The sequence below is a fragment of the Odocoileus virginianus genome, chromosome 4 (genome assembly GCF_023699985.2).
Source record: "Odocoileus virginianus isolate 20LAN1187 ecotype Illinois chromosome 4, Ovbor_1.2, whole genome shotgun sequence".
Classification (NCBI taxonomy): domain Eukaryota; kingdom Metazoa; phylum Chordata; class Mammalia; order Artiodactyla; family Cervidae; genus Odocoileus; species Odocoileus virginianus.
Genome location: NC_069677.1, coordinates 80,251,397 through 80,278,216, shown reverse-complemented (window position 1 = coordinate 80,278,216; position 26,820 = coordinate 80,251,397). Strand labels below are relative to the sequence as shown.

Sequence of the window (26,820 nt, the reverse complement as noted above, 5' to 3'; positions counted from 1 at the left end):
CAGCCAAGAACACTGGAGCAGGTTGCCAAGCCCTTCTCTAGGAGATCTTCCCAACCTGGGAGTCAAACCCACATCTCTTTAGTCTCCTGCATTTGCAGTCAGATTCTTTACCACTATCACCACCCGGGAAGCCCTGAATGTTTCATAACTCACCTAAGCTCAGCACAGAGGAACCAAACTGGCCAGGTGTCCAGGGAAGACCCTGGTCCTCAAAGAGGGGCAAAGCATGGCCCCTCTGTTTCTACCAAGGCATCCCTGGCCTTCGAGGTGCTGGAATGGAGCCCGACTTGTAAATCACGTTTATATTGAAGATCACATGAATGGATTCACACACAGTGTACACGTGTATGCTCCAGGAAGCACACGTAAAGTTCAGCTGCTGTTTCTCCGAGCCTCACAAACCCACCCAGGGTGGAAGTGAGTCAGCAGGGAGTGGGGAGCAGCAGCCTGGCAGCTGACACTCTGGATTCCAGCCCGCTTACTCGATCTGCCCCTCAGATTCCTAAGAGGAATCCCAGGATTCCAAGAACCACCCTGCTCATTTTTAAATGCTGACTGCTCAGTCCGCCCAGCCCAAAGCAGGAGGTCCTGCTTCTCACTGTCTCACCTACAGGGTGAATCTAAAACAAAGCAAAACAAGAATGATTCACAAGGATTCGGATGTGGCTGTCTCACAGGAAACACGTGCACCTGGCCTCGTGGCCCTACCTTCCACTTTTAACAGAAATCCGGAAAATTCATGAAGCTTCCCCATTCTGAGGAAAGCTTCGAGGAGGAAGACACTACACAAGGAAGCCAACCATTTTCCCTCAAATGGTCTTGTAAATATCTATGTGCTATTTCTATCCCAGTGAAGTCTCCCAACTATGCCTAAATAGACATCAAATTAATAATCATGGGTAAAAAGGAGCTCCATTCATCAGAAGCATGTTAGTGACGTCTCCGGGGTAAAATTAGGCGACTGGAAAGGTTCTCTAATTTTCTGGGCCCAAGTGTTGGTCGGATTTGGTCTGGAGCCGTGTGGTACTCAGGCCCGGCATCCGATGTGCACAGGGCAGGGTGTGGGGAGGACGGGTCCGCTCAGAGAGGCCGCAGCATCCGGACCTAGCAGCTTGGCATCCTCTGTTCGCGCTTAGCAACAGCTACCGCTTAGCTACAGCGCCGGGCGGGCAGCCAGGCGCGGCGCCGCCGCCGAGGTTACCCGCGAGCGTTGACCGGTAGTAACCCCGGCGCGGGCGGCGGCGGCGGCGGCAGGTGGCCTTTGCGCATGCGCAGCGGAGCGCCCCTGCTCACCCCGCACCTAAGTAAGCGCGCGCCTGAGGGGCCGGCCAGTGCCCTTCTCTTCCAACCATTCAGAATATATAGGGTTCCCGACGTGCACGAAAACCACCAGGCAACCTCTGCCGGACCCTCAACCATATCTACGTTTGCAAGCAGGTGTGTCCCCGCCGCTTGGCAGGGACAGTGCAAACGTCACCCAGGGCCCCAGGCCTGCAGAGTCAGCATCCGCCCCTGCGGAGAAGACACGGGGTTTTACTCCATTTTTAAAGGCCGGGCAAGAGTCCTGTTGGCGGGCCGGCCAGGCCCTCGCTTTCCCCAGAGCCGGCCCTGGACGGGGGCGCCGGGGGAGATATGTGGAATAGGGAGAGGGGGTTGCGGGATTTGGGATTGGCCCCAGTGAATTCGCTTCTTGGAGACAAGCCAGTCTGGTCGCCCTTGGAAGGAAGGTAAAGGTGAAGGACGGGTGGCCCAAGAACCCCATCCTGGAGGAAACAGGATCAACGGGGTCCTTAATCAGGGTGGTGACCACAACCACCCCCAGCCCAGCCCAGCCCATGAAGGAAATCTGGGGGTCTCTTCCCCAGGAGGTGGGGAGGCCTTTGCTGGCACCTTTGCTGCCACCGGGTCTGGGGTTGTGTTTGTCATGGGCAGAGAAAAGTGAGAAAAACAGCTCATCTTATGTGGACCTGTGAAATGACAGAGGGAGGAGGGTTCTCAGTGGAGCTCGGAGCTCCTGGAGAGGCTGGTGGTTAGTAAGTTTCGAGGTCTAGGCCTGAATCTGACATCTGCCTCCTTCTAAGCCTCCTTTCCTCCCCGTTTAGGTCCACACTGACAATGATGCTCTGTGGCTTTCCCGTGAGCACCTAACAGAGACAATATGCTAAAGCAAATAGCATTTGTTTAGAAAAGTTATTTTTAATTAAAAAATAAACACTTCTCCCCAAAAAGTGGGAGGGAAGAAATAACTGAGAAATCCCATTAAACTCCTACTAAATAAGGTTCACTTTCAAGATAGGCAGAGGGGATACCAAGGCGAGGGACTTTTTGTCTGAGTGCATCAGCTTGTCTGATGACAGTAAAAGAAACCGACAGAGTGACTCAGGTTCTGTTTTTCCGTTTATCCCCACCCTTATCAGTTCACCACCGACAGCATTCCGTCAGGGGCTGCTGCTCGCTGCCCTTCCCCAAGAAGTGCCACTGTGCTACCTTCTCCCAGAGCAGGGCTCCAGCTTCATCTCCTCTACCAGCCACATGCTTTTCATTCCCTCCTTTCCAGATAGCCCTGGAGCCTAAGGCACCTGGCTTGTACATAGGCTTTTTCCCTCCCAGTTTGTGAGCACATTTCTGCAGTTTCGAAAAGCAGAACTTGGATCAACAAATGATCATTTCTCTAGTTGAGATTTCAGCTCCACAGACAGAATTCTAAGAATGAGAATTGTGCAAACATGGGTGCCAGGCCCTGGTTGCTGTCAGGATGGAGCAAGAAAGATTGCTCCATGGGTGAGAGGTCAGAGGAGGGAGCTTCCAGGCTCCTGTGGGCTCCAAGATTCAGGCTGTAAATATAGGTCTCCACTGGACATAATTGCAGTCTTGAAGTCAAGCACAAAGAAGACTAACAACAGACACAGCTGACCAAGTGAGAAGTAAAACTAAGGGCTTTGGGTCAGGTCAAGTCCCGGCAGGCACACCAGCCTCCATCCTAGACTCTGAAAACTCCTCCTGATGCCTTTTTGCAAATTATGGGCAAAACCACCTAGTTTTAGAGATATTTTATTTGAAGGTAAGTTTTCTATAGAGGTTTTGGAACTCCATCAGGGAGGGTTTTATAAAAGATGTACCTCCATCCTAAAAAATCCCTTGTTTTGTTCAGGTCAGTCTTTCCAAATGTTTTTAATCTGACCCATGTAGTTGCCTTTGTTCCTTAAATAAGCAAATCTGTTGGTTCTAGAACTGAACTCAAAACAAGCAGGTGTGTGGTTACTAAACATTTTCTTCTACCAGTTTATAGACAAAAGAAAGGGTTTTATGTTCAGCAGAATGTCACCTTGGGTTATATCTTGGCCTTGATGGATTCAGTTCTGGTTTATACGAGAAGACATTAGTTCCAGCATATGAAGTTTTTAAGACATGAGCATACTTGGGGGTGTTAAAGGAAGGCAGGAGGGTACATACCCAGCAGGTGAAGATGAGTATCACAAGAATGTACTCAAAAAGTGACACAGTGACACCAACCCCCCACTGAGCAGAGCACAGTCCTGCAAGGTCACACTGAAGAGGCCAGATGGCTCCAGACCAGGCACACTCTTTAGAAAAATGGCAGCGTGTTAGCGGGTCCTGCCAACTGGAAGGCGACTGGGGTGGCCTGATATGGACATGAAGGAGAAGAGGAGACCTCAAAGCTAGTGTCAGCAGGGTCACCTGTGCTATGTCTGTGGGGGCTGTCAATCCTGATCAGACTACACATGAATCATGCACCCCTGATTCCAGGTCCCCGTTAGTGATGGTTTGACCTCCATGCAGCATGTCCCAAGAGAGTTACAGAAAGGGTGCCTAGACCCTTTGGATGTTCAAGTTCTGCCTGTAAGCTAGCAAACTCTTTTGGTTTTATACATGGTCACACTACATCCATCTGTCAGGAGAGTCGGCCCATCCTCTATAGTTTTTCAAAGCCTCTTTCGGAACCTATAAGGCAGAGATTCAGAACTGTTCCAGAAGACCTCATCATCAAAGGGGCCTGAGCCAGTGGCCTGTCCCAGGGAGCCACAGAGAACCTGGCAACTGGCCCCGGAGGGGGCAGAGGAGGGCTCCAGCTGTCTCCATTCACCAAGGTGACCTGGGGTCATTGGGCTCCCCATGTCAACACCCCAGCATCAAGCAGGGAGCCCTCATAAGCAAGGCCTAGATGTGCTACACTGCACCATAAGACCAACCACAGCCTCAAAAACAAAGGCAGAGTATCAGAAGACTTTTCTTTGCACCCCAAAGAAAGCTTGCCTTTGCATGACAGTTCCATAGAAGACGAAAGTAATTTATGTATGGCTGATTCACTGTGCTGTACAGTGGAAACTAATACAGCATAGTAAAGCAACTATATTCCAATAAAGATTAATTTTTTTAAAAAGTAATTCATTCATGCTAGAAGAGCATAAGCCTGCCTTCACACCTGAGCAGCCCACCCCTGAGAGCCCCCTCGCTGCTCTGGGATTTCTACAGTCCTCTTTTCACTGGCCTTCCTCCCCATCCATGTCCCCACCAGTTGGATCAAGTCACCCAGTGCTGGGATGGAATCCAGTCTTCCCCTTAATGGAATTGCTGAAAGGGATTTTAATGGCACCTTCTACTCATTTTAGCCAGCCTGTCATTTCAGGCCTTGTGAAACAGCCGTGGAAATTAAGAGAAAGCAAACTTGAATTTGAGAAGGGCCTTCAGATGCATTTTTATGGCTCAGAAGCAAACCAATATGGATAATCCGATGTGGGGCTGCCCAGAAAGTTTAACTCTATCCTGGCATTTGGCAAGGATGAGGCTGGAGGGTCTGGTTTCCGAGTAGGAGGTGCTGTCCCATTCCATCGGAGTGTTAGCGTGTTGAGACCCCAGCCGGGCTGAGGAAGAGGAAAGAAGACTCTCTAAGGCCCCAGCTAGGATTCCTTTTGTTCTCAACCCACAGGTAACCTGGAGAGGTGTATTTCATTTCTAAGAATCAAGTCACCTGTTTGTGCAAAGCACGTCAGGCACATCAGCCTCACCTCCCTGGGGAGAGGACAGGACAGCCAAGCCTCTCCAAGAGGTCAGGAAGCCTCTTTATGGGTCCCTGTGGAAGGCAGAGGTGACTGACATCCAGGCAGGCCTATTAAAGGCAAAATAAATCAGAAGTAACAGTCAAGGCAACCCTTAGTGGTTTTGTAAAAAGGGGTGAAGCTCACCCATGTCATAGTGGTCCTCTTGTCGGCCCGGCACTCCATATAGGTATGGGGTCCTAAATGTTACCAACACCAACGCAGTGCCTCGCTTCCGCAAAGCAAAAGCTACTTTCAAATTTAAGTCACACTGGGGTAAGTGAGGACAATTACAGTAGACGTTTCCCTACTACCCTCAACACAATAGTCCACGTGACTAGTTAATGTTATGATACCAAAGTCCAAATTGTTCCCAGTCATCTGTCCCATCAACTCCGGCTCCAGGAGTGAATTCTTTGGGGGAAAGTCATTACTGTATCAGAAGTCAGTGAGATCCTCTCTGGGGGGCACTCTTTTCTCCTGGGAACAGTTCCTTTCACAATTATGTTCTCTACTAGGAATCTATTACACGATCCACATTTTCCTCTAAAGACATCATTAATCATATAGTGAAAATGTACTTACAATTGAAAATACAAGATGTTTCTTAAAGGCCACAGCCAACGCCTGGCAATCATGAAACTCAAGAATTGTAAAGAACCAGGGCTGGCATCGCCTTCTTAAACATGGACTCACTCACATCCTTTCCACTAAGGGTTATGAAGCGTCCTTTTTCCATCTTCTTTAAAATAATTGTGTAGGAGCTTGTGATATTATTCTAACACCAGTGACAGACTTTGCCACAGCATTCTGTGTCGAGTTAGTGTATAGCACCATGTTCTGGGATGGGGGTCGGGGGAGGCTTTCCTGGAGTTTACTTGAGTGGGACCAGCATCTGTGTGAGGGGAAGAAGCCTGGGCAGGAATCCAAGGCCGAGTGGAGGTGCTGGCTCTGACTCTGAGTGATCACCCCAGCCTTCAGGCTCCTATGTCCTTCACTCACTATACAACCAGGCATTCCTGAAACACACCACCCTCTCAACCCACCACTCTCATTTTCCTTTCAGAAACACCTCTCCCCTCCTCGGTGCACTGCGTTCAGCCCCGCTGTGATCCTTATAGTGAGCTCGGCCCATAACACTGAATTTTAGAAAACAAACAACTCAATACAGACAGAAAAACAGAGAACATGGTGAGAGAAGAAAACGCAAAAGCTCTTGCCCCAACAGTCAGTTGCACCCGGCATGACACCTGGCATCACACATCACACAGAGGTGACTCCAAATATAAAGCTGCCACCAAGAGAAAGGGGAGACGCTGGCCCGCTGGATGGGCAGCAGCAGAGCGGGCCTCGTGGGCACTGAGTCTGGAGAAGAGCACCGCGGCCCTGTGGCCACAGGGACCCTGGAACCCCAAGGCCCTGTGCCAGGCATGGCCTGGGCACCAAGCTGGACCACTGAGTCTGAAACCACCGTCCAGCCTCCATTCTGTCCCTGAAGCTGAGGCTCGGAGCGAGTCCTGCACATGCTGCTTCCTCTGTATCTGGTGAGAAGGTGGACAAGTACCCCCCAGCCTCCGGGTGTGCGGGAGTGATAAACCACCGGGGCAACAAGAACGAAGGAAATGATGGCGCGCAGGGAAGGAGGGCAGGGCCGGGGGGAGCAGACATAGGTGCCGCAGAGGCCAAGGAGGAAGCCAGATGGAGAAGTCAGGCCTCGCTGCTTGAGAAATCAGCAACCCGGACACATCAGCCTGCCTTCCACTCTGGCCCTAACCATCTCTGACTCACAGGCAGGTCCCTGGGGCCCACACCCTACTCCTCCACCCAGCCCCCCATCCCGAGCCCACACAGAGGTTACTTCAGGGCAAGTGTCTACCCGGAAGCCACCTGGGCAAGGCTTCCTAGTAGGCCACTGGCCATGCACCTTGGTGGCCTCTCCCTCGCTAATTAAGAGGCCATTTCCGTTGACAATCAGCATGACCAGTTCTAACAAGTAGAGACTATAGTGTGGGCAAGCCACACATCTGGGCAGGAAATGACATTCTTCACCTGCCAGAGCCCCAAGTGAACACCTGCCAGGTTGGATTTCAAACCAAAATTCTGCCTCCGTTTTCAAATGTCGGCATTTCTGCATTGCAAGTTGTCTCCATTTGAAAAATACCCATCTAAGCACTTCTAACATCATGATCACATTTCTAAGGCCACACATAAGATGTGGACAGAAACCTGTTCATGTCTCCCACAGGTTTGCCACCATTTATCTATAGAGACACATCAGGTCAAAACCTTATGATGCCCTCCTAGTCACTTAGTGCATTTTTTCAATAAAATTCTTTGTTCAAGTGGAAAAGGAAAAAGCTGGAAACTTATGTTGAAATTTCAAAAGGCTCAAACAAATAGGCTCCTGAGCCTCTCACAGAATTTCTTTGTTAATGAAACAGGCTGGCACATCCTGAAAATATAAGTCTCAGATCACTCAGATACTATCAGCTGCTGATAGTATCTGTTTGGGATCTGTTCCTGGTTGTGGTAACAGACACACAGTCATCCCACAGTCAGCTTGGCTCCAAGGTCCCAAGGATCTGTCAATCAAGGCTCTATAACCATGGTTCCAAGGAATTCTGGAGTGCCACACCAACCGTCTCAACAGATTCACTTCAAGGCAGTAGGAAACAAAATGAAGGCAACAGAGGGAAGTTAAAAAAAAAAGTGAGTCTTGGTGGGTCTTCTTCATAAAGGAAGAAGGATAGAGTCTAGGAAAAAGTTTAAACAATATGAACATTTAGAAGGTACCAGAATCACTTTGTTCCAAGCTCCTCATGATTTTCCAGTTGTTTTAAATGGTTCGTTAGAAAGTAAAGACCATTTCTGGGTGACATCTAACATGTCCTCTCCCAGTCACCTCCCTCCCTTGCCTCCAAAGATGGACACAGGGAGGGTACACAGAGCTGAGGTGGATGAGGAGTGAATTCCATGGGAAGAAGTCAGTCAGGCTTGAAGAAAAAGAAATACCAACCCAGGGAGGCATCAACTTTACACTCCGAAAATCCAGAGCTAGCGAAGGAGCATCTCCATTTCTAAGAAAACTCAAAATACCACCAGTTGTCGATTCCCAACGAGAATCAAAAGGGCAGCGGCAAACTCCTGTGTGTGCACGTCTCCCAAGATCTCTGAAGTCTCACCTGCTCCATTGACTCTTCTGTGTTTATGGCTAGCCCACCAACATCCCCCTGATCCTTTCAAGATCTGTAAACATACACAACTGGTTTCCAGAGAGGTTACCCTAGGTCACTGGTTACTTTTCAACACTTCAAGCATGGGAGAAACACCTGGTTTCCATTTTTCTCTGAAACTAAAAAAATAAAAAAGTCCCATCTTGAAATACTACCATTAACAGCACCCAGTAAAGAGAACCCTCCGTATTCAGACTGGAAGCCAGCACACAGGAACGTTGGTCAAACTTTGTGATCATATCAGAGGTTAAGAACTATTTTGTGACTCACAGACACAGAAAGCAATCTTGTGGTTACCAGAGGGAGAAGGGGAGGGATAAATTAGAAGTTTGGGGTTAACAGATACACACCACAATGTATAAAATGGATAAACAACAAGGACCTATTGTGTAGCACAGAGAAAGATATTCAATATCTTGCAATAACCATTAATGAAAAAGAAGCTATAAGTGTGTGTGTGTGTGTGTGTGTGTAAACTGACTCACTTTCTGTACACCGGAAACTAACAGAACATTGTAAATCAACTACACTTCAATTAAAAAGACAAGAACAAAAACACTGTGTCTCTCGAGTCATCTAATCTGATCTGTTTATATCATAGATAAACAAAAAGTCAGACATAAAGCAATTAGGCAGATTGGCCACAGCAGAGCCGGAGTGGAAAGAGACAGTCCCCCACCTTCCAGACCCCGATTTTCCCAAACCACCTGATGATTCCTTCAAGGCTCCGCCCACCGCGAAGGCTCCGCCCACCGCGAAGGCTCCGCCCAGCGTCCAAAGGCGCCCAGCGTCCAAAGGCTCCCAGCAGCCCTGCTCCCTACCTTTCTTCCTCCACCAGGGGCCTTCTGGGACAGAGTAGGAGAGGTCCCTGAACTCAATGTTCACTGCCGCTCTCCGAGGCAGGGAGGAGAGGCGCTGGGCTTCTGTGAGATTGTTGTCTTCTTTCTTCAGATGTCCGTTCAGCAGCTCCTTCTCCATGGCGTCCCTGTTGCCGAAGACTACCTCGTCCACGGAGACGCACACTGACTTGGGCTCGGTCATCCCTGAAGAGCCGTTCTAGAGAGGCAGGAGAGAAGCGCCGAGAGCGGGTGTCAGCTACATCACGGCGAGGCCCACAAGGACAGCGCCGTCCATCGGTCGGCGCCATCTGTCAACACTCCTCACCCTCCACCGTGCCCTCAGCAGCACAGGACGGCTGCTCCCCTAGAGGAATTCCCTCTCTCCAGCCCTCACTTCTTCTACCGCTGGAAATATGCTAAAGATAAACTACGAAACTGATCTACCGTCTTATTTAGCAACCATAACATCTAATCACAAAACCAAAATAAATACACCAGTTTTCTCAAAGAATGAAACATCAGCCACCCTAAAAAACTACCTACTTACAGTCCACTTGTTAAAAAGCCCAACAAAAATGAGTGAGACTGCTAAGAAATGCACAGTTGAAAAAGCTTTATGATGATCTCGCTCAGTACCTTCCTGGTATAACCTCATACACATTCTCAAGAGCAATGGTATCGCTTGGACCACTGGGAGTTGGTCTTTGTGTTTTCCTTATAAATTTTCCAAACCCCCTACAACTCTTCTCTCTCACTGTCTCTTCATAATAGCTCTGAAGTGTTGGGAAGCTTGATTTTTTTTCTCTGTGATACAGACAAGGAAACTGAAGCACAGACTATTTTAAGGAACTTGCTCTGAGCTCTACAATCAAGTGAAGGGCAGAAGGGATCCCAGAATATGAGTCATCCATAAAAACGGGTGCCTCTTCCACTGCATCATCAGGATACCTAATACGTAGCTCCACCGGCCTTTCAGGCTTCCACTGGGAGTCCACTGAACAGATGACCCAAGAACCAAAAGTATTTATGCAGAGAAAGGAACATCCTTTCTAATGGCTTGGCAATGCTGGACAAATCAATATGCTTCAGGCACCTCCAAAACACAGAAGAACCCTGGGGTGGACAAATAATGTGCTGTGCTTTTTCTAGCTGTCTCTTGAATTGAGAGAGAACATTCCCCCGTGCCAAAAGCGTGGGCCTCCAGTGACACACCTCCATACTGTTGAAGGCAGTCCGCCTGATCTAGTCTGATCTGGATGATCATCCTTGATAATTCAGGCCCTTCTGACTGGCTGTAAGGCTGGGTAGCCCCTGACATACTGCTATTTGTTCTAAATAGGAATAATATCACACTGTTATTTTTCCATAGGTTTGTGGGGTATTTCTTTAAAGTTGATGGCTTTCTGATCATTATTGTTTCTAATAAAAAATCTAAAACAAAACCAGAAAGTGGACCATCAAGAAACATTCTTACAAACCCCAGCAACTCTAGTCACCAAAACAAGCCCTCTCCCCATTAGAATGACCTCCCGTGTGTACAGTGACTGCATCCTTAATCAGCTGACATTATTTCCATCATTGATTTTAAGGGCCCCCTGCAATATCAGAGGATTTGGAGGTTTCAGATTTTTAAAGCAGGCGTAAGGGGATGGGGAGATGTGACCACAGGGGTTTCTGGCTCTTATGATGCTTAAAAATGTTGTTTTGCTGTTTAAGAAAAAGACACAACACACACACACACACACACACACACACACACACACACACACACACCTCCCAGGCATCTCCCACCTCTGGAAAGCTTTACTGCATCAGAACTTAGTTCATTGACTGTAACATTCTGTGGATAAAAATTAAAGTGCAGAGTAAAACTCTTGACAAAATTAATCTTGCTTTGCCGCTGGCACCGAGCACGTGAAGTGCTTCAAATGCAAACATGAGTGGGTTCGTGCATCCCCCACACAATCGGGTTTGTGTCAGCCTGACAACGGGCCTCCTCAGAGCCTGGGCTGTGGAGGAGCCCCTCCTGCCACCCAGGAGGGCACTGCAGGGCTTCCGCATCCGCGCAGGCCCAGCGCCTTCAGTGATGGGGCCCCTTGAAGGAACAACAGAGACCCTGCCCCACTTCTGCACAAGCTTGCCTTTGACCCACCAGTGGGACGCTCACCTTCAACTCCAGCATGCCATCCTTATGCCACCCAAATGCCATCCCTGTGCCACCTGTCCTGCCCTTCCGGGAACAGGAGCTTCTTTCCCCGAGTTATAACCCAGTTTGACTCCACAGGAGTCCTGGAAGCACCAATCCTGGCTTTGGCCGGGGGTGGGGTAGTGGAAGGGCTTGGGGGGTGGGGCGGAACTTAGCGGTAAAGAATCCTCCTGCAGTGCAGGAGACACAGGAAATTCAGGATTGGCCCCTGGGTCGGGAAGATCCCCTGGAGGAGGGCTTGGCAACCCACTCCAGTATTCTTGCCTGGAGAATCCCTTGGACAGAGGAGCCTAGCGGGCTACAGTCCATGGTGGCAAAAGGTCCACGTGACTGAGCACGCACGCACGCACGCATAGGGTAGTGGAGAGACCAATGGGCAGGGCAGTTAGCTCCAGGCCTGGTCCCCAGAGTCTGTCCTCACCCCCCACCTTGAAAGGTGAGATGTCTGCGTCTCGTCCTGAGGCTCTAAAGCCTGGGTGGCCAATCGTTCTGTGTTCAGTTAGGGACAGGGAGTTTCCAGCAGCCCCTCCCCAGGGCGTGGCCTCCTTCCCCCTCCCGCCAAGGTGGGCCATCCTGAGGAAGCTCAGAGACAGGTCAGGTCTCGCAGAGCTGATGAAGCTCCACTCTCCTCCCAACTGGAGCAGATGCCAACCTGGAGTATGACGGGGGTCTGATTTCCCCCTCTAGACTCCAAGCTTATCTACTCCCTCCCTCTGTCACTCTTAGTCCAGATAAAGCCCTGGGGATCAGCAGCCAGCCAGCCAGACATGGCCTGTGGCCTCAGCAAGCTCAGGGTCAAGACTGGGCTCCAAAGAATTTCAATACGAAGGGACCAGGGCTAGAAGGAGATGCTACTGGGACCCGCAGGGGTCACCCAGTGCAGCGTGGGCCTTGGGGTGTGGGACACACGGTGCTTCTGAGGAAGTAAACTGTGAGCTGGGCTTAGCAAGGGGAGGTGGAGGAGAGGTGTTGCTTCATGACCTTCCCTGCGAGGGAAAAGCAGATGCAAAGGCTGGGCAGCGTGAGAGGGCGAAGCACCTGGAGACCGGAAATTCAGGGGCAGGAGCGCTGATGTGGGGTGGGGGAAAGGGCTTCTGGAACAAGATGGGACTAGAAAGGCTCACCGGGTCCACACGGTGGAGGGCTTGTCAAGCTTGTTAAGGGATTTGCGCTCTATCTGGAGGTCTCTGCGGGCCGCAGAGGGATGTCAAGGAGGAAGTAGCAAGTAGCCAAATAAGTCCGCAGGGAGCCGGAGCCCAGGTGGCAGGGGGGTGGTGGGAGTGAGTGCAGTGGGGAGGGAGACAGAAGGACGGGCCATGGTGGGACAAAGCTGGGTGAGTAAACTGATATGGAACTGAAAAAGAGAAACCAGAGGCCTGAACTTCCTATATAAAGTTTTGAATTATTATGCCTCCCGCGTGGTAGATAAACGATTATGAACAATAGCGACTATTCATTCAGTAATGCACGACAATGTGCCCATTACACTCCAGGCTGCATAGATTACTCCCCTTCTCTCTCCACAGCTCGACAGGGGGTATACCCTTTTCCGCTCCATTTCACAGAGCCCGAGGCCCCAAGGCTAAGGAGAGGCCACTGGGGGCCAGCTCCTGCAGGGTGCTCCCACAGGCAGCATCCCTAACCACGATGGAATATCGCTTGGCTTTCTATAGGCAAATTGCAGTGGTCCCTAGGCCATCCCAGCCCCTGTCCATCACAGGCAAATCCACAAGAGACTGGGGAAACCATACAAGCCCACCTTCCAAAGCAACCAAAGCAGTGCATACCATCACCCGTCTTTCCAACGGGTATCCAATTAATAAAATCCTGCAATCTTTTCTGATGGGAGGTAGTGGCTGTCACTCCGAAATAGACCAGCTCTCTTCAAACACATCCTCAGATGAGAGCCGCCGAGGATGTAGGTTACAGCTAGCTTGTCCTTAGCCTCTGGAGCTCATTAAAAATGAAACAAATATATCTTCCCTCCCCTTTGGTTCCCTTTCATTGTATGCTTCCCTATCTTACCGAAGCATTGTCTTTGCCCTCTCCCTCCACACAATTTGTGCCGCATAGTAAACGGTAAATAATAGTGAGTCCATTCACAGGTGTTGAGTGACAAGGAGACCCATTTGGACTGTTTCTGCTTGCTGTTGGTAAGAATTTTTTCTTGGCCGCTGATTTCCTTGTACATCGAGATACCTTTTTAGCTGGGAAGGGTCTCTAACAGTCAGCAAGCTCCGCCCCCACCCCAGACCACAGTGACACTGGTTCACTCTCTACTCAGGGAAGCCCAGTTGGAGACAGAAACTTTTCAGCATCTTTTTACAGCATCTTGGGAGGGAAAGGAAAGAGGAACTCACAGGCTCCAGGTATTGGCATGCACTCTCCCCCACTTCTCTCCCTGCTGCCAGCTACAGTGTCCACCTAGACGAGTGAACCCTGCATTTGGAGGGCAGACCCCACCCCCACACTGGACCCTTGAGCACAAAAAAAGGAAAACTAGGTCCAGCACCCTCAAGAGCACTGCCTAGGGAAAAGAACCCAAGTGTCAAGCCCTTAATTAAGCAAAGGGTAGGTGTCACTGATACGGTCACTCAGAGTGCCAACCTCATCGTCTCCAAAACCTGGCTTCCAACAGCCCCAAATGCCAATTCCATTGGGAGTCTTGCTTGCCCCACCCAGCCCAGCTCAGGGACTCGTGAACATGGGTGGGTGGTTTTCCCATCCTCCAGGCACCTTCTCTAGACTCACACCTGGCAGTAAGCCCTGGGCTGGACCCTAGAGGAAAGTTTAGGGCCCTGGGAATGTCTCTAGGGCTCTGTTTATGACTTGGGTTGAAATTTTAAATTAAAAAAAGCACAAGGTTTTCAGGGAGAATGATTTTCGCACAAAATAACATTCTCTGAAAAAAGTGAGCTCAGCCTCACATGAAAGAAACACCTAAGTTCTGGTGTGGCATCAAACCGTAAGGTAACATTCAGAAAATCTTGACAAAAACATCTCTACCTTAAAACATTCTGATTCACTATTGTCTCACATGTATAAGGCACTTTTGCAGCTTTGAATGGGCTTCAAGAGTTAGTTACCAGGCACCTCCAAGACCTGAAACTTTCTTTATCCACAACTAACAATAATCTCCTTCCTTTTCCATTCCCACCATCATTCTGGAATCCCAAAGAAATGAACAAGTGCAAATGAAAAATGGTCAAGTGTTACCCAAACATTCAACCAGATAAAAGCAAACATCATGAGGGGGCTGCCTTTTTCATTTGGGGATCCCTCTCATATATAAGAAGCTGGGTCATAAAGGCAGAGACCTTCCAGAGATGGGACCCGGCTTGTGGATCCCCCTGCCCCGGCTCTTTCCTGCTCTGCCAACCTCCTCAATGTGTCCGCGGCCCCATTCTCTCAGTTTACACAAAATCATTATATAATGAGCTGGCGAGGCTGGGTATGTTCTACAGTAACCTGTTTGGAATCATAGGATGCAGTTGTCAGAGCAGAGCATGCGCAGAAACCCGGCTACTTTTTTTTTTTTCTTTCGCTCAAGGCAAGAGGTAACTGTCGGTCAAATCCTGCGGAGCCCTGCTGACTTCAAATACAGGATGCTAAAAATGAAATAAAGGCAAAGGGTGGGGAAGAAACCGGTGCGTGCTGTGCATGGTGGGGTTACAGCTCATGGGAAGTGACTAGCAGGATAGTAAACACACAGACAAAGGACAGAAGAGGGATGCATGAGGGGTTGGTAGGGGGAGGGTGAGATGGCTTGAAATATGGAATACTTTATTCTATCTGTACTTTAGATGACCTGAAATCAATCCAGAAGTACCTCACTGCACTGCCGGTGTGTGTTGGGCATAGAAATGAAAGGCCCTGGGATGGGTGAGACAACAGTTTGTTTTTCTTTTTTTCTAATGTGAGTTTATGGAGCTGTTTTAAAGGGGCAAGAGGAGAGTCCTGACCACCTATAGAAACAGCACTTACTGTAAGTGTCTAGCAAAGAATTCTCCTGCACCTGGTGGTACCCCTACGGAGCTGGCACCCTTGGGAAGAGTGAGATGAGCGCCTTTGTCCCCACCCCAGTCTCTCTCCAGGGTAGAGAAATGTGACCGGAGGTACTCAGGCTAGCCCCTCACCTGCCTCCCCGGAACTCCGCCCGCCGCCCCCTCCAGAGCAAGTCCGGGAGAGGCTATCCCCGGGGGCGAAAGGGCAGCCCAGGCTCTCGACCACCTCTCTCCTTTGTTCCCCTAGACAGTGCCGGCGCTCCGGAGAGCAGCGCAAAAAGCGCCTGCTCCTCAGGCTCCCGCCACGCGCGCGGGCAGAGGGATGGGACCCCCTTTTCCTCTGGCCCAGGCTGCCGCCCCGCCCCAGTATGCTATGGGTCCCCAGGCGGGCACCCAGAGGCGGACGAGGTCAAGGCCATCTGTCCAGTTGTGGGACCTCCTCCTTCCCTCCCTCCGTCCCCTGGCCCTCCGCCTTCCCCGCGTCCTCGGTTGCAAGCAGCATCCTGAGGCGTCAGGCGGCCAGGGCGGGGGGCGATGTGAGTCGAGCGCCTCCCCCGGGGCTCACGGGCAGGTGTCAGGGTGCAGGTCTTTGTGCGTTTCTTATTCTCCGGGAGAACAGAACCGGCCCCGGGGACAACGGATGCGCTCACTCACCATAGCGGTGCCGACCGAGAAAGTGGCCATCAGACAGGCCATGCCCTGGGGGCGGCGGCGGCGGCGGCGGCGGGGACAAGGCTGCCGGCGGCGGGGACGGGCGGCGGGCACGAGGCTGCGCTCGCACCGGTTCGGCTCCTGCGCGCCGCGCGGACTCAGGCTCCGGCTCTACTGCTCTGGGGCCCCCGCCCCGCCCACGACTCGCCCACTCCGGCCCCGCCCACGACCCGCCACACGGCCCCGCCCTCTACCAGCGATTGGCCGGCGCCCGGGGGCGGGGCGGAGCCGACAGGTGCGCGTGCTCTTGTTTTGCTTCTGCGGGGGCGCGGCTGGCCCAGTTCTCTGCATACCCGCTCCTCTGGCTGCCCGAGCTCCTGGCCCGGCAAGTGCCGAGGATCCTCCGCGGACCCCGCGTCTTCGAGTTCCGAAACTCATGGGGGCTGGGCCAGAGACCCTGGGCCCCCGACTGTCAGCGGGAGGTCCCCGTCAGGACTACCACCTCAGTCTACAGGGCGTGCGGGGGCCGAGGGGCGGGGGAGGTTCGTCTTGGGAGGGAGAGTGGAAGGGTAAAGGAACTTCTCTCTCTCTCTCTCTCTCTTTTTTCCCGTTGTTGGGCACCTCTCTGCCAGGTAGGAGCGTGAGAACTAAACAGGAGATGGCCGCTCCAATACCCGCCCCCCCCCCCCCATTACAGCTCTGTATCTGGGGCAGCCGCCCCTGCCTACTGAGGCAGCACAGTCACCCAACTTTGCTGGGTGCCAGACGCAGAGTTAAGCCCTGGATAACAAAAGGGTGCTAGGTGAAGATGCCCAGGCCTCTGTCCTTCAGGAGTTGGCCAGGTCCCCAACTCCCACCTCAACAAAAAACCAAAAACATATTTTTTAAAAAAATTTTAGATGCAGTGTTGCCAGTGCCTGGCCCATAGCTGTGTTCATGCATAAAGAGAGACACATCAGGCACCCTCTCATGTGGCCCCAGACGGGAGTATCAGATGGCCTGGCTTCTGCTAAGACCCTTATTATATGTAAGTGGAACCATTTCCTGGTAACCATGGTGATAAGACATTCGTTACTCCCAATCTCAGAGGCTAATGCTTTTATTCAGTGGTTCGCATGTGGGGACCACAGGTAGGAATGCATCCCTTCTCACCTCCAGCACACTGGGTCACCCCTCCCCGCTCTTCCTCAGGTTGGTGAAGCCCCTGCTTTTCTCATGGGGAGAGGGAGCACAACTTTTTACGCCAGGCAGGGGGGCTTCAAACCTGAGATCTTATGACCATAGGCAAACTCTCCCCTCGAATCAAAGGATGGAGGGAAAGGCAGTGTAATGCATGAGTTCAAGGGCAAGAGGGCCCTGCCTTTGCATAGTTCACTTGAATAGTTCACGCATCACCTCTATTCTGTTGTTAAGAAATCTGACTCCTGTATCTCTAGGTGCCACTCGCTCTCTACATGCCGGGCCCACCAGTCTGTGTGGTGCCTTGAACATGCTGAGCAGGGAGGCCAATGAACTCCGAATGTTCTGGAAAGAGGTTTCAGATTCACAAGCCTGTCTGTGAGAACTGAGACCCAAAGGCAGGGATGGAGGTGCTCATCTCTGAGACCTGGGATTTGTGGGCAGCCTTGAAGCCCACCACTTGCCCCAGGGCCAAATGGAACACAAAACAGAGGCGAAAGACACAGCAGAACATGACCATGGAGGAACTCTCCATGAGAATCGACTGGACCCTGTTGTAAAGCCAGGACAAGTGACAGTGTGGTCCTGTTGCCGTGGCATGTATTCTCTGCCCAGGACCCACTCTCCTCACTGTTGGGCATGTGCTCAGAACATCCTTCTGGAGCTGCCCCCGCCCCCAGCTCTACACCACCTGATTCCGTCAGTGATTGGTCAGTGTAAGGCTCTGCTCGCCGAGCCCCTGGAAATGGCCAGGAGGACAGTATGTGGAGCCTGAGGATGAAGCCAGAGAGGGAAGACAGTGACAAAGTGGGTCCTTGCTGGCTTTTCTGTTACAGGCCGTGGAGAGCTCCACTTACACATCTGTACATTGGGATAGCAATCGTCTCAGCCACGTGGGAGATAATGTGTGCTCCACTGCGCATGGACACATAGCCAGCAATTCTAATCCTTACTGATGTTATCCTTCTTGTGCCAAATCTGGGAATAAGCAAATGGTGAATAAAGTTGGTCAGTTCTGTTCAGATCTGTGACGTGGCTATCGGGACTTCTTTGCTTGTAAGTGACAGAATGCCCTCTCCGACTGGCTCAAAGTATTTCACTGTCTTAGGTAACAGGAAGACTCGGGATGCACTGGTTTCAGACTTCAGCCCTTGCTCCCAAGCTCTGTGGATGGCTCTGCTTTCTGTCTGCTGGCTTTCCACTATGGGAGGCTGTCACCACATGGCCCTCCCAGTAACAAGCCTGCATCCCATCACTGTGACCAAAACCAAATCAAGTCCACTCTTCCAACATGCAGCAAAGTCAATCTACTGACACTGGGATGTGAGGCAAGAAAGTGTAGCCTTAAATGCAGGGCACCAAGCCAGGAATGGGGAGACAAGCCTCAGATCCACTTCCGCCAGCTCTTTGATTCTGGGATTTTTGTAAGGGGAAGGACAAAGAAGCTGGGGTTAATTATCATCTGTGTCAGCTCTGAATCGTGGTTTCAGGAGGCAGGAGGTCTTGGGTGGTCCATGGCTCGGGGCATGTACCTGAGAATATCTTGCCCTGGAGAAACAACCTGGGAACATATATTAATGATGAGTCTATGTGCTGTGCTTAGTCACTCAGTCTTTGCAACCCCGTGGACTGTAGCCCATCAGGCTCCTCTGTCCATGTGATTTTCCAGGCAAGAATACTGGAGTGGGTTGCCGTGCCCTCCTCATAATGGAGTGGGTCTCCATGCTCTCCTCCAGGGGATCTTCCTAACCCAGGGATCTAAATTTGGTATGTTTTATACTTGCTCTGTGAGATTAACATATTTCATAAATATTAATTAATAATTCTTTGCCTAAGTTAGAGGAACTCTTATTGTGTAGTTTAAGGGACACCCTGCCAGAAGCACACTGGTGCCACTCAGGCCTCAGGTCTCTCATGGCCCTGCCCTTTTGGAAGCAGTCCTGCAGGTGTCCCACTCTGGAGACTATATATATACCTGCAGTTGCACCCCCTCCCAAACCATCTCATCCCTGATGCTATGCCCCCTTATAATCCGTGCGTCACCTAATTAATTCACTATTGATTGTGTTTTCTGTCCACCACACCGCTCAAGAATGTAAGCCCCGTGCAGGGAGGAATATCCACCCACTTATGGATCATCAGCCTCAGGCTGCTGCTGCTGCTAAGTCGCTTCAGTCGTGTCCGACTTGTGTGACCCCATAGATGGCAGCCCACCAGGCGCCCCCGTCCCTGGGATTCTCCAGGCAAGAACACTGGAGTGGGCTGCCATTTCCTTCTCCAATGTATGAAAGTGAAAAGTGAAAGTGAAGTCGCTCAGCCGTGTCCAACTCTTGGCGACCCCATGGACTGCAGCCTACTAGGCTCCTCCCTCCATGGGATTTTCTAGGCAAGAGTATTGGAGTGGATTGCCATTGCCTTCTCCAATCAGCCCCAGGAGCAGTGTCCAAGCTCATGAGCTACTCAGTCAATACCTCCCACCCCCAGTCCCTCTGGATCCTCCACACTGGTTGTTCCCAGTGTGCATGAAGTGCCCAGAGTGGAAATGTGCATGCCCGGCAGTGTTCCAGCAGGGGGGCTTCTCCCCCATTCGGTGCCCACCTTTGCCCAGACAGGCTTTCCTGGTGGCTCAGTGGTAATGAATCTGCCTGCAATGCCGGAGATGTGGGTTTGATCCCTGGGTCAGGAAGATCTGCTGGAGAAGGAAATGACACCCCACTCCAGCATTCCTGCCTGGGAAATCCCATGGACAGTGGAACCTGGAGGGCTACAGTCCATGAGGCTACAAGGTTGAACACAACTGAGCAACTAAATCACCACCGCCACCACTATTGCCTGGAGTAAAACAGAACAAAACAAAAACCTATGACAGAAGCTGACTCCCCACCTCCTTAGCTCCTCTCATCATGTTGAACCCTGCTCTGCAGCAGTGTGAGAGCTTATGGGATTTCTTTCTCCAAAGCCTCAACCGAGCTTGACTTTGGAGGTATGGTGTAGGAAAGTGTTTGTTTGCTTGCTTACTCTTTACAACCCAAGCTCTGACTCTGAAGGTAAAGTTATCAGACAAATGAAAGCAGAATCTGGTGCCTCAACAAGCAATAGGAAAGAGGGGCTTGCCCTTTCCCCAGACTGGCAGGGATGGGAAACATAGTGGGGTCTTTGGGAGGCAGGGATGGTCTGGGGAACCCTGCCCTATAGTACCCCAGGCCCACAATATAGCAGGTATTGGTCACTGGAGGCGTCCCAAGGGGAGATTTACCCTTTGCTGGGCTGGAGACCTGCTTTCAGGTCGTGGCCCCTGACCTCTTGGCCTCTCTGGTTCTTCCATTCATGTTGGCAGAGTCGTCGGACCCCTTCTACTTTTGTTCACATCACCTTCATTGCTTCCACTTTTAAAAAGGAGGAAAAAGAGAGAAAGAGACAGCGAGAAGAGGTGAGAGGGAGGAAGGAAGACAGAAAGAAGAAAGAGGAAAGGGGGAGAGAGAAAGAGCCTTAAGTGGGAAGAATAGGAGTCTTAGCCTTTCATGGAAAAGGGTGGAAAGGGAAGCAGCTGAGCAGACAGACGCACAGACAGAGGCTGCCTGGGAGGATGACAGGCGAAGCCACACACCAAATGGGGACTCTGTAATTGGTGTCCTTTTAAGAAACATTGTTTCCCTGTCTATGGTTGGTTTGATTCCTATTTTGCTGGCCCTCTTGACTCCCTGGGGGTTCCCAGTGGCTCAGTGGTAAAGAATCCACCCGCCAATGCAGGAGATGTGGGTTCCATTCCTGGGCCAGAAAGGTGCCCTGGAGAAGGAAACGGCAACCCACTCCAGTATTCTTGCCTGGAGAATCCCATGGACGGAGGAACCTGGGGGCTACAGTCCATGGGGTCACAAAGAGTTGGACATGACTAAACAACAACAATCTGACTTCCTCAGCATCTGTCTTGGTCCAGATGCCCCCCTATCATATGTAAGCATGAGCCCAGCTCCAGAGAGGGGCCCTGCCATCCCCAGCCTGTCAGAGGCGAGAGCAGGGGAGGGGTCACCACTGAGAGTATGGTGCAGGTGGAGGGAGAGAGGAAAAGAACCCAGACGGTAAGAGGGAAGGTGGAGGTGAGTGAATGAGAGAAAGAACAAGGCATGTAAGTATTTTATAAGCTAAGCTGGCAAGAGGCAAGTTAACCATTGCAAGCAGATTATTTCTGTTTTCTCTCATTAACATGGAATACAGAGTGGTGGGAAAGATACAGGAGACCAACCATTTCTACAAATGAAGAAAGAGAAAATAGCATCTGGCAATAGAGATGACCTTCAAAGCCGAAAATTAGGTGAGAAATCTCAGAGGCAGACATCAGAAAACTACTGGAGCCCTCCTTCCCCCACAGACATAGAAGCATGTCCCCCCATAAAAGATGCTAGCTGGGGAGTAGCTGGAACCACCGCCCCCCAGGCCACGGGGCACCCACTTTTCCTCTGGAGAACTGCCCTCCCCAACTCTAGGTACTCAATCCTACAAGACAACCCCTACCCAGAGCCATCAGATCATTCTAACTAGTGGGTTGAAAAGTGCTATAATGTGCATTACCCACTGAGATGCTCAGAACAGCCCTGCAGGGTCAGAGCGCAGATGCCATCACAGGAACACATGTGCATTTGATTCCCAAGCCCCAGGAGCAGGACAAGTCAGGCCCACTGGAACACAGAGTGACTTTCCATGGCTCCAAAGACCGCAGCTCCAGTCCACTGTGCTCAGCACCCAAGCCACCCAGCAGAAGTCCTCATGCCTCCTGGAGACACCTGAGCTCTCCTGGGATCTGCCCACCCACTTCTCCCCTCCCCAGGCCTGCAAAATGTTTCCTCCACCTCCTGCCTCTCCCCTCTGGAGATTCAGCTCTATCCCTTCCCCTCCGGGAAGACCTGACTGTCATTTTGCTGAAATGAAAGCAGAAGTCTGGTTAGGGAGATTATCTTCTGGACACTTGGAAACTTTCAGGGCAGAGCCTTGCAACTCAAAAGTCCCCAAGGCAAGAGAGAATCAATCTAATTTTTAAAAACATCTTGGCTACTGTTTAACGAAAAAGAAGGGGGAAAAGCTCCAGCAAGGAAATAGTGTCAGAGATTATCTCAGCAAATTATTTCCTGCTGCAGAAAATAAGGTGATGGAGTCTGCATGACCGCCTGGGGTCAAGATGCCCAGGCAAGGGCCCGGCTTTCCTGACTCCTGCTGAGCACCTTTTCCACTTTATTACAGCTGCCAAGCATTTGTTACAAAGAGCCGACTCATTGGAAAAGTCTCTGATGCTGGGAAATGTTGAAGGCAAGAGGAGAAGGGGATGGCAGAGGATGAGATGGTTAGATAGCATCACTGACTCAATAAATTTGAGCAAACTCCAGGAGACAGTGAAGGACAGGGAAGCCTGGCATGCTGCAGTCCATGGGTTCGCAAAGAGTCGGACAAAACTGAGTGACTAAACAACTATAACAGGACATTTGTTGAGAATATGTCAAACCTATTTCTAAATGGGAGAGAACTAGCTACAAGTCCAAGTGAAGTCTTTTAAAAGTCACAGGCAGACGAGAGGGGAGATGGACTAGACATGCTTTTCTCTATCTCTCCCCCAGCACAACTAAAAACTCTGGACATAAAACAGACATGAGGAGACTCTGGAAGGTGGAGTGGACAAGACAGGGTGGCCAGGACCCAGGGACCCAAGGCAGCACATGGTGGTCAGGTCTCCAGCTTTCTTTTCACTGCATGGATCCCAGACGCTCTGCTGAAGAAACCAACAAACCGGAAATAGCAATTAGCACAAACAAAAAAGGTCCCACAAAGGACTACTCACTTTAGCCACAGGAATGGAAAGAGAGCTGCCTAGCAGGATGGAAAATTTGTAGACAATTACCTCTCTATTCCTGCCAAATACCATACAGTTAACTCCGCACACTACCCACACCAGCAAAGATGAAAGGGGAGCCTAGATTTTCACTCTCCCCAGGCTGTCATGAAGCACCAAAACCTGCCTCATCCCCCATCAAAACTGTATCAGAGAAGGCCAGACAGGGAGTCTGGGGCCCACTCCCTTCCTCACTGGAGTGGTGGCCGAGGAGACACAGTGGAATGAGCCCTCGCACCCCCAATCAGTGGTAAGGAGAACACGATCCAAACCATGATGCCAGTGGAAAGCGTGTGGGGAGCAGTAATGAGGTTCACCTGTCCCAGCCAGGGAGGCGTGGGTAGCGGCCAGTGGAGAGTCAGGATTCCAGTCCTTCCCAGCAGTAACGAGAAGTCCCTCCCTTGGATATCTACAAAGAGTGAGCAGAGAACCTAGAATTCTACCCTCACAGGTGGTAATGAGGCAGTACTCCTCTTCCCTTCCCTGCCTAGTGATGTCAAAAGAAGTCAGCTAAAGCAGAAGGCTTAAATAAGATCTAGCATCATGTAACATTACACTGCAAATATCCAGGTTTCCATAAAAAATCATTCATCATCCAAGAATCAAGAGAAGCAAAATTTAAATGGGAAAAAAGGCCAATCAATAGATGCCAAAACCAAGATGAAAAAAAAAGTTACAATTACCCAACAAAGATATAAAAGCAGCCATCATAAAAATGCTTTAGTGAGCATTTGGGAACACACTTCAAGCAAATTGAAAAATAGAAACTCTCAGCAGAGAAATTGAAGATGTAAAGAAGAATAAAATGGAAATGGTAAAACAAAAAAAATGCAATAATCAAAATGAAATAGTCAATGGATGGGCTCAACAGCAGAATAAAGGGGAAAAGGAAAGAATTAATGAACTAAAATGAAATAGAGCTATAAAAATCACCCAATTTGAACAACACAGACAAAATGTACAAGTATGATAAGTTGCTTCAGTCATGTTCGACCCTTTGCGACCCTATGGACTGTAGCCCACCAGGCTCCTCTATCCATGCATGGGATTCTCTAGGCAAGAATTCTGGAATGCATTGTCATGCCCTACTCCAGGGGATCTTCCCAACACAGGGATCAAACCTGCATCTCCTGCAACGCAGACAGATTCGTTACTGCTGAGCCACAAGGGAAGCGCAACACAGAGAATATAAGCTGTACAAAAATTAAGAGCCGCTACGGACTTCACTGCTGGCTCAGATGGTAAAGAATCTGCCTGTAATACAGGAGACCCAAGTGTGATCCCTGGTTCTGGAAGATCTCCTGGAGAAGGGAATGGCTACTGACTCCAGTATTCTTGCCTAGAGAATTCCCTAGACAGAAGTGCCTGTTGGGCTACAGTCCGCGGGGTTGCAAAGAGTCAAACACAACTGAGCGACTCACACTTTCAGTGGCTAAGAATCCCCTGCCAGTGCAGAGGACACTGGTTCAATCTCTGCTCCAAGAAGATTCCATATGCCACAGAGCAACTAAGAACATGCATCACAACTACTGGTGCCCTCGACCTAGAGCCCGGGCTCCAAAACAAGAGAAGCCGCTGCAACAAGAACCCCGTGCACAGCAAGGAGGAGAAGCCCCAGCTCACCACAGCTAGAGAGAGCCCGCCGGCAACCAGGACTCAAAGGAATCAAAAATAAATTAATTAATTTAATTATCTTTAAAAGGCAAGGGAACATTGTATTGCTATGATGATAAATGGGCCAATCCAGCATGAAAGCATAGCAACTCTAAGTATGTATGAACCAAATAGAAGAGCAATAAAGTTTGTGAAGCAAGAACTGATAGAGCTGAAAAGAGAATAGATAAACCCATCATTACAGTTGGATACTTCCTCATCTCTCTCTGTCTCTCCTTAATTGCTAGAACAATTCGATAGAAAATCAGCAAGTATATCTATGTACTCAGCAACACCACTGGCCTATGAAATCCAATCGATATTTATAGAACACCTCACCGGACATCAGGAAACTACACATTCTTTCCAAATGTTCATAGAACATAGACCAAGACAAATTCTATCCTGGGCCATCAGACAAACCTCAACAAATTTAAAAGAACTGAAATTATACAGAGTGTGTTCTCTGACCCAAATGAAACTTTTCAAATCAATAATCTAATCTCCCACCTCAGAAATGTAGAGAAAGAGCTAAATAAGTCAAAAGAAAACAGTTAACATAAGAGCAGAAATCAATCAAATTAAAAATAGAAGAACATTAAAGAAAATCAATGAAACACAAAGCTGGTTCTTAAAAGTGGTCAATGAAATCGACAAAACTCTAGCAAGATTGGTAAAGGGGGGAAAAAAAGGGAGAGAGAGAGAGAGAGAACACAGATTACCAATATTAAAGATGGAGCAGGGATACCATTACAGATCCTGCAACCATCCAAAGGACAATGAGGGAACTGTACAAATAACTCTAAACACATAGTTTTCACAACTTAGATGAAACAGGCCAACTCCTCAAAAAACTACAATTCACTGAATGTAAAATAGGTCATTAGAATAGCCCTAAAACTATAAAGAAAGCTTCCCTGGAGGCTCAGTGGTAAAGAATCTGCCTGTCAATTCAGGAGAGACGGGTTGGATCCCTGGATCAAGAGGATCCCTCGGAGAAGGAAATGGCAATCCACCGTAGTATTCTTACCTGAAAAATCCCATGGATAGAGAAACCTGGTGGGTTAGAAAAATCCCATGGATAGAGGAACCTGGTGGGTTAGAAAAACCCCATGGATAGAGGAACCTACAGTCGACAGGGTGGCAAAGAGTTGGACACAACCAAATGGCTGGGTACTCAGAACAGCACTGCACCCATGGGGTTGCAAAAGAGTCAGACAAGACTTAGCAACTAACGACAACTATTAAAGAAATTAAATTCATAATTTTAAAACACCAAATAAAGAGTTCTTTGGGTCCAGATGGTTTATAAAGGAATACTTCCCAATTCATTTAATTTGCTAGTGTTATCCTGGCACCACAAATGATAGTATTGAAAAAAAAAAAGGAAACTGCAGACCAATATCCCTCATGAATACAGACATAAAAATCCTTAACAAAATGTTAACAAATAGAATTCAGCAATACATTTTAAAACTTACAGACTATGTTCAAGTGGTGGTTATTCTAGGCAGGCCAGGCTGGTTCAATATTTGAAAGTTATTTAATGGAGTGAATCATATTAACAGACTAAAGAAGAAAAATCACACAATCATGCCATTTAATGCAGAGAAAAAAATTGCTTGGCAAAATTTGACACTAATTCATGATTTTTTAAAAAAGAACTTTCAGTAAAATAGGAATAGAGGACAACTTCCTCCACTCGATAAAGCCCATCTACCAGAAAACTACAGCTAACAGGGGAAGACTGAATGCTTTCCTTTTATGATCAAGAATAAAGTAAAGATATTTCCTTTCACCACTCTTACTCAACACAGCACTGGAAATTCTAGCCACTACGGTAAAGTAAAAGGAAATGAGGCACACAGATTGGGAAGGAAGAAATAAAACTGTCCCTTTCACCAAACAATACCAAAGAATCAACAAAAATGCTCCCAGAACATTAAGTGAGATAAACAAGATTGAGGAGATAAGATAAATGCACAAAAATAAAATTTATTTCTATATCCTAGCAATCAACATATGGACACTGAAATTAAAAATAGCAAGTAATTTACAACTGTTCAAACAAAAGCAAATATTTAGGTATACAGACCTAACATACACATGTATAGGACTTA

At 49.5% G+C, this 26,820-nt stretch overlaps 1 protein-coding gene across 2 annotated transcripts in view; it reads right to left on the bottom strand.

Moving 5' to 3' along the window:
• ABCG1 (ATP binding cassette subfamily G member 1) overlaps positions 1-16,173 on the bottom strand; it is a 65,125-nt gene extending 48,952 nt beyond the window's left edge. For both annotated transcript variants that reach the window (XM_020875086.2, XM_020875087.2), the window contains exons 1-2: positions 15,994-16,173; positions 9,112-9,346 (exon numbers count right to left, since the gene is read on the bottom strand). In XM_020875086.2, the coding sequence (XP_020730745.1) occupies positions 9,112-9,346; positions 15,994-16,035 (277 nt within the window). In that variant the 5' untranslated portion in view covers positions 16,036-16,173. The remainder of the gene's footprint in view (positions 1-9,111; positions 9,347-15,993) is intronic.
• Positions 16,174-26,820: the final 10,647 nt, after the last annotated feature.